This window comes from Bacillus rossius, chromosome 1 (assembly GCF_032445375.1).
Source record: "Bacillus rossius redtenbacheri isolate Brsri chromosome 1, Brsri_v3, whole genome shotgun sequence".
NCBI classification, from domain to species: domain Eukaryota; kingdom Metazoa; phylum Arthropoda; class Insecta; order Phasmatodea; family Bacillidae; genus Bacillus; species Bacillus rossius.
In genome coordinates, this window is record NC_086330.1 from 371,018,396 (window position 1) to 371,026,494 (window position 8,099).

The following is an 8,099-nucleotide window of genomic DNA, read 5'->3' on the forward strand; positions in this document are numbered from 1 at the left end:
TACTAAAAAATATCCAATACTCGAAATATGTACCACACAATAACGTTAAACTTTCCTTGGAAAATAAAGATAAAATTAAAAACTTGTATCTTTAAAAATAGAATAAATTAAGTTCTATCGTAGAAAGATAAAAAAATTAACACGTCACTCGACCATGTCGATGACGACTTACATGAATTTACTCCCTATCCTAATCTTCCCAAAGAAGTTTTCACTTTAAAAACTATATTGTTTAGTCAGTACCAAACTTTGGTAGCAAATCGATGATCTGATGTCGAGTCATGTCCAAACCTTCGACACTCGCCACACGAGTCGTCGCTTGGTCATGAAGTCCGCTTCCTTCTGCACTCGCTGAGTGGGTTCTTCCTGTAGAGCACACTCGCCCTGCTCATCCAACACGCAGTCCTTAATGTTTACATATCAAACTGTAAGTTTACTCAAAATAGTTTAAATTCAGATATTTCTTTGTTTTAGAGCCCTTTGTGCGACTTAAGTTTATCCTATTCACAAAATGGCAGCTCTTTAGGTATTAATGATTAGTATATATTGGGAATAACTTGTTTTTTGGCATAATTCCTGTTTAATTTTATGGAAATAAACAAGGATGTGATTACACTATGTTGGAATATATCTGTTTTTCATTAAAAAATTTACAGAAAAATGTTCAATCAACAATTTTTGTCAGTTCTTATTTTAATGTAAGACCATGAGTCACCTTAATATTATGTGAAACTTTCAAGACATTCTGGTTGTAATATTTCCGGATGTGCTTCTATATTTAAAACAAGTTTAAAAAATTTACCACAAAAAAAAGCTAAGTTGGGAATTCGGAATGTATTTTTTTATGTTACTCCTGCCGTCAAGGTGAACGTAATGACTTTACGATATTAATCTGGTGAGATTGAAAGTGGTGATGTTTTTTGGAAAACGTGTTCGAAATTGCTAAATAAAAATTACATTACAAAACGGTAGGTCAAATTTTGAACGAAAAAAATTGGTTGTCTTTAAAGTTGGTTAACGGACGATAGTGTAACGTGACAACGTCATTAACAAAACATTGATGATATGATTGCATACGTTTATGAATAAAATTGAATAATTTTTATTGAATTATCACTATATTGTAAGGATACAAAGAAGGAGTGAAATGAAATCTACAATTTAATTGATAAATTTACTTTTATTTGCACTCATCAATTCAAATATGTTTATTACTTTGGCGAAGAGATTATTTTAACTATAACTTTTATAAATGTTTGCTATTTAACTTCTTCCAATCTGTGTTATTCTGTTGAGGATAGGACGATGATAGGAAAAGTAGGAATCGAACGGGAGTGTTTCAAGTTTAATGTGCCTCGAAAAAGTCAAATCGATGGTTGTTCCAATCGAGGTGGAAGAGAGATAGATGCGGCGCAAGCGTACAATGGACGTAACGGGACAATGGGCGTAACGGGACAATGGGCGTAACGGGACACGTTTTCGTGCGTGGAGCCGGCGTTCATCGATTTATCAGACGTTGTCACGTCAAAAAAAAGCTTCGAAGGGCACATGGACAGCCTTGGGGAATGTTTGTACCAGATTCCACAAGGTCCAGGCATTCGCCTGTCCGCGCTACGCGAGGTGCAGACAGGCGAACTCTCCCTTTCATCGGTAGTGGTAATCTCTTGTGAATCTCTGTGAAAGAAAGGGCGGCGCTAGTTCCAGGTGTTGCTGGTGGCGCTGGCGGCGGCCTGGTGCTGTGGAGACCCGGCCACCACCACCGTGGAGCCCACCAACACCACCAACACCAACAACACCACCAACACCACCACCGACACCACCACGGAGGCCTCCAAGGGCAAGAGGACAATCGACCAGCAGCTCGGCTACGGCACCAACGACTTGCAGTCCCGCCTCCAAGCGGTAAACACTCTGTCCGCCCGTCTGCTTAGCTTCCACACTGCCTGTCTCCCTTCGTATCTACCTGTCTGCATCTACCTGCCTATATGTCTGGTGTTGGTCTGCCCGGCTACCTGTTTGTCTACCTGCCTGCATGTACGCCTGTCTGCTCACCTTAACTGCCTGTCTCCCTTCGTATCTACCTGTCTGCATCTACCTGCCTATATGTCTGGTGTCGGTCTGCCCGTCTACCTGTTTGTCTACCTGCCTGCATGTACGCCTGTCTGCTCACCTTAACTGCCTGTCTCCCTTCGTATCTACCTGTCTGCATCTACCTGCCTATATGTCTGGTGTTGGTCTGCCCGGCTACCTGTTTGTCTACCTGCCTGCATGTACGCCTGTCTGCTCACCTTAACTGCCTGTCTCCCTTCGTATCTACCTGTCTGCATCTACCTGCCTATATGTCTGGTGTCGGTCTGCCCGGCTACCTGTTTGTCTACCTGCCTGCCTGTCTGCCTGTCTGCTCACCTTAACTGCCTGTCTCCCTTCGTATCTACCTGTCTGCATCTACCTGCCTATATGTCTGGTGTCGGTCTGCCCGTCTACCTGTTTGTCTACCTGCCTGCCTGTCTGCCTGTCTGCTCACCTTAACTGCCTGTCTCCCTTCGTATCTACCTGTCTGCATCTACCTGCCTATATGTCGGTGTCGGTCTGCCCGTCTACCTGTTTGTCTACCTGCCTGCCTGTCTGCCTGTCTGCTCACCTTAACTGCCTGTCTCCCTTCGTATCTACCTGTCTGCATCTACCTGCCTATATGTCTGGTGTCGGTCTGCCCGTCTACCTGTTTGTCTACCTGCCTGCCTGTCTGCCTGTCTGCTCACCTTAACTGCCTGTCTCCCTTCGTATCTACCTGTCTGCATCTACCTGCCTATATGTCTGGTGTCGGTCTGCCCGTCTACCTGTTTGTCTACCTGCCTGCCTGTCTGCCTGTCTGCTCACCTTAACTGCCTGTCTCCCTTCCTATCTACCTGTCTGCATCTACCTGCCTATATGTCTGGTGTCGGTCTGCCCGTCTAGCTGTTTGTCTACCTGCCTGCCTGTCTGCCTGTCTGCTCACCTTAACTGCCTGTCTCCCTTCGTATCTACCTGTCTGCATCTACCTGCCTATATGTCTGGTGTCGGTCTGCCCGTCTACCTGTTTGTCTACCTGCCTGCCTGTCTGCCTGTCTGCTCACCTTAACTGCCTGTCTCCCTTCGTATCTACCTGTCTGCATCTACCTGCCTATATGTCTGGTGTCGGTCTGCCCGTCTACCTGTTTGTCTACCTGCCTGCCTGTCTGCCTGTCTGCTCACCTTAACTGCCTGTCTCCCTTCGTATCTACCTGTCTGCATCTACCTGCCTATATGTCTGGTGTCGGTCTGCTTGTCTACCTGTTTGTCTACCTGCCTGCCTGTCTGCCTGTCTGCTCACCTTAACTGCCTGTCTCCCTTCGTATCTACCTGTCTGCATCTACCTGCCTATATGTCTGGTGTCGGTCTGCCCGTCTACCTGTTTGTCTACCTGCCTGCCTGTCTGCCTGTCTGCTCACCTTAACTGCCTGTCTCCCTTCGTATCTACCTGTCTGCATCTACCTGCCTATATGTCTGGTGTCGGTCTGCCCGTCTAGCTGTTTGTCTACCTGCCTGCCTGTCTGCCTGTCTGCTCACCTTAACTGCCTGTCTCCCTTCGTATCTACCTGTCTGCATCTACCTGCCTATATGTCTGGTGTCGGTCTGCCCGTCTAGCTGTTTGTCTACCTGCCTGCCTGTCTGCCTGTCTGCTCACCTTAACTGCCTGTCTCCCTTCGTATCTACCTGTCTGCATCTACCTGCCTATATGTCGGGTGTCGGTCTGCCCATCTAGCTGTTTGTCTACCTGCCTGCCTGTCTTCCTGTATGCATTTATCTGCCTATATGTCTGGTGTCAGTCTGCCCGTCTACATCTACCTGCCTAATGTCTAGTGTCGGTCTGCCCGTCTATACTATACTACCTGTTTGTCTACCTGCCTGCCTGTCTGCCTGTCTGCTCACCTTAACTGCCTGTCTACCTTCGTATATGCCTGTCTACCTGCCTGTTGGCCTGTCTGCATCTACCTGCCTATGTGTCGGGTGTCGGTCTGCCCGTCTACCTGTTTGTCTACCTGCCTGCCTGTCTGCCTGTCTGCTCACCTTAACTGCCTGTCTCCCTTCGTATCTACCTGTCTGCATCTACCTGCCTATATGTCTGGTGTCGGTCTGCCCGTCTATACTATACTACCTGTTTGTCTACCTGCCTGCCTGTCTGCCTGTCTGCTCACCTTAACTGCCTGTCTACCTTCGTATATGCCTGTCTACCTGCCTGTTGGCCTGTCTGCATCTACCTGCCTATGTGTCGGGTGTCGGTCTGCCCATCTACCTGTTTGTCTACCTGCCTGCCTGTCCGCCTGTCTGCTCACCTTAACTGCCTGTCTACCTTCGTATCTACCTGTCCACCTGTCTACCTGTCTGCCTTTCTGCATCTATGTTCCTATGTATGCCTGGTGTCGGTATGCCTGACTACCTGCTTGACAGCTTTTTTTGTCTGTTTTTCTGTAATTTTTTTTTGTTCTGAGCTAAATTAATGTTTTGAAACCGCCCTGTTGCTTTACTCCAGCAACACCGCGGTCAACAATCTGTCCTCACACCCCCAAGGAGGGTCAATCTCCACGCGGGTGGCAGGATCCCACCGCACGCGACTGTACAAAATATGGTTCCCCTTTCCATTCCGCAAGTGTGAGAGGCTTTGAAACCAAACAATGTAAGAGCAGGATTCGAATTCCTTTATTCTTTCATGGCTGTTGCTGACTAGCATGATTCAAACTAACTCCTAAGAACATTAAACTGTAACTCTATATGAGTATTTTCTAATTAAACACAAAAATGAATACTTCTGCAAAGAAAATAAACTCACGTAGGCAACGGCTAACTAAACAAACAATGAAGAAAGTTACCGGAACCGGTAACAATTTCATAACTGGCAAAAGTTAGAAATGAACATGATATTTCCCCCTGTCGCACAGTCTCGCTAGGGGAATGGCCTCAGGGCTGTACGGTGGAATGCTCGCTCGTCGCAGGCGCAGCCTCAGCAGCAGGCGGCGAGGGGCTACTACCCGGGCCTGAGGGAGCTGCTCCTGAGGCCTCAGCAGGACGGCCGGCAGCTGTTCGCGCCGCTGTTCGGCGAGGCGCAGGCGCAAGCGCCGCTCTACCCGGGCTACTCGCCGCTCCAAGCGTTCAGCTCTCCGCTGCTCGGCGCGCAGCTGCCTCGCCTGGTGCCCGTCATCATCCTCCGGCTGCACCCCACCCCCGCCGGCCCGCAGGTGCGCCCCGCGGTGCTCTGTTGCTGTGACCTGTAACCTCTCGCTTAGACGTTCCAACAGCACGCTGCTGGTGATAGCTAGGGACACCTGTATTTCGCGAAGACATTTTCTGTCGAGGTATTTCACAAAATACTGTAGCTCTTCTCCTGTGGTTATTGGCTGAGGTCGGTGAGAGGTGTCGTCCCGCTCTTGACGGGGACAATGAGAATGTGGTCGCCGTACTGCTGCACCCTCACAATTTGCCATGACTCTTAGAAAGAGCTACAGTGTTTTGTGAAATACCTTGACATGAAATGAAATCGCCAAATACAGGTGTCCCTAGTGATAGGTAGGGACCGGAAAAATTCGCGGGTTCAATGGCCTGTAAGATGAACTCCATAGTTCTACGTACACTCGGTCAAATGTCACCCACTCATTGGCTGCTGTCTTGTGAGACGTCCCGACTTGGCAGCTTGTGATTCTTATAAAGCTATCGTTGGGCGTTTCTCATTGGTCCAGAGTCATCCAGGTGAGTTGTGAGCCAATAGCAGAGGCAGCACTGAGGTATAACTATTTGTATTTTAGCCTATCGCGAGATGAATTCGCGAATTTTTCCGGTCTCTAGTGATAGGCAATGTTTACCTAAGTAGATAAGACACCCCACTGCACTTATTTCAAAGATTATTAATTTGTCTACTAAAGTGTTGAAATATGCTATATTATCAGAACATTACAAAATTTTAATGTAACATTACCAAATATAATTTTAAAATGTAAAAAAAAAAAATAATTAACTGCTCGTAGTTTTTATTTGAGCCAACGATCTCATCAGGAAACAAGAACGAACTTTTGAAAAAAAAAAAAAAAAAAGATGTCTTGGTACCAACTGTGACGTGGCTTGAAAAAATAAAGTCATTGGTACCAACTGTGACGTGGCAAATAGGCCTTGTGCGGGAAGTAACGAGCAGGGTGTTGCGTGGTGTGTCCGGCAGATAGCGCAGGCGTTCCCTGCCTTGCTGCACGCCCCGGAGCCGGCGCGGCCCAGGGTCAGCCTGCAGGCGCTGCAGTCGCTGCTCCTGCAGCAGCAGTACCGGCCGGAGGAGCCGCGGTACCGGCCGGAGGAGCAGCAGCAGTACCAGCAGTACCAGCAGTACCGGCCCGAGGCGCCGGAGGAGCTGGTGCAGGTCGCGCCCGGGCCCCTCAAGCCGGTGTTCGGGCGCAAGAAGCCCGCGGCGGGCAAGTCGGGAGTACCCGAGCCCAGCTATCACCCGCGCCCCTTCAAGGACCAGCAGTGAGCCATTGGCTGGGGCTACCACACCGCACCGCCGTGCGACAGCCGCGTTGTAGCCACGTGTCGCCTCGTTCATTCAGTCTTGGGAGGGTTTCAGTTACAACAGCTAGCTTCCCAACAACTACACTGTCTTGGGGGTTGCCATCAAACAGATTGCCAATGTTTTTTTTTTTTCAACTCTGCAAGTAAATAATGTGGTGTATACTACAACACAAGGCGTTGCTCACAAGCCAAACATCTACTACTAAACAGCACGATACAGCCGCTTTATTAACTGTTTACTGGCGTCACGATAGTAGTGCCGAGTTCAAAGTCTGACTGTGGGCGTTGTTAATTAAATAATATGTTTTGATAGTTACTTAAAATGAATACATATGTGTCAAAGATGTCCAGTTTCTTCGGTCACCGACATATCGAACCTGAAAATGCTGACATTAAGGCTTGTTTGATTTCTTCATTTTTTTTAAGTCTACTTTTTTGACTTGTTTGAGTACCTGATATTTTTTTCTTGTAAATATTCAAATTCGTAGTTAGAAAATTATGTATCTGACAAAAATTTGTTTGTTTTTTTGTTTGTTTTTTATGTATCAATGTAACATACCGGCGGATTGTTGGGATTAATTTGTATTTTACCATTACAAATACAAAAAAAGATTTTTATAAAAATAAATAAATGATATTTTAAGAAGCTAACTTTCTGTGATGTGATTTAGTATGATTGCGCTCAATGATACGTTTAGTGATAAATACCACTCTTGTTATAAGACACTGTTTGTCAGCTGTGAGCGATCGACTTCAGTTGTTTGCTGTGACTATTAATAGTCGCCTGAGAGCCACTGCGCTGGCAATGAGCCTGCTAACTAATTATACGCTCGTAATGAACAACAATTATTATTACCAAGTAGAATGAAAAACTAACTACGGAAAATTTAAATTAATAGAATCTTTTAAGATGGATTAGGCTCCACCGTATTCAATTTTTTTTCCCCATATTTTTACTATAATTCTAATTTTGAACATGTTATCCCAATTTTTTTTTTATATTTTAAGGCATAAATTGTATCCCCCAGACCTTTGTAATCCCTCCCTCCCCTAACACTAATGTCAGGAGCGAGGCACAAGGAAGGAAAACCTGGCAGAGAATGTGAAAGAAATGGTGACTTCATACACAAGTTTTATTACATGCCTCATGAACATGCAACCAGTGAACAAAACAATATACAATCAACAGGATAACAGTTGATATTCAGCTCTTTCGAAGATGTTACTGGGGTCAGGATAACTCTGCGAACACAACAATCTTAAATTAGCAAACAGCTTTAAAATGCATACACACAATACCTTTAAATCGTAGGCTGTGCGACTGCCTAGCAAATGTGTCATTCTTACTCTCACCTTGCACAAGAAAAATTCATGGCGAGTCACATACTGTCACACAGTAACTAGAGACTGTTTACAAAAAAAAAAACAGAAACACTGTTATAAGCTCCAGTTAATTATGGCAGTAAAATTCTTAAAGGCGAATAAGCTAAATGATCCTATAAGTCCGTAATAACTCACATATAAATTTTAACGGG

General features: G+C 45.9%; 1 protein-coding gene across 1 annotated transcript in view; it reads left to right on the forward strand.

Moving 5' to 3' along the window:
- The window catches only part of LOC134530657 (uncharacterized), a 31,307-nt gene extending 24,092 nt beyond the window's left edge, over positions 1-7,215 (forward strand). Inside the window, exons 2-4 of the mRNA XM_063365696.1 lie at positions 1,699-1,902; positions 5,010-5,252; positions 6,224-7,215. Coding sequence (XP_063221766.1) covers positions 1,699-1,902; positions 5,010-5,252; positions 6,224-6,526 — 750 coding nt within the window. The 3' untranslated portion in view covers positions 6,527-7,215. The remainder of the gene's footprint in view (positions 1-1,698; positions 1,903-5,009; positions 5,253-6,223) is intronic.
- The last annotated feature ends 884 nt before the right edge of the window (positions 7,216-8,099 follow it).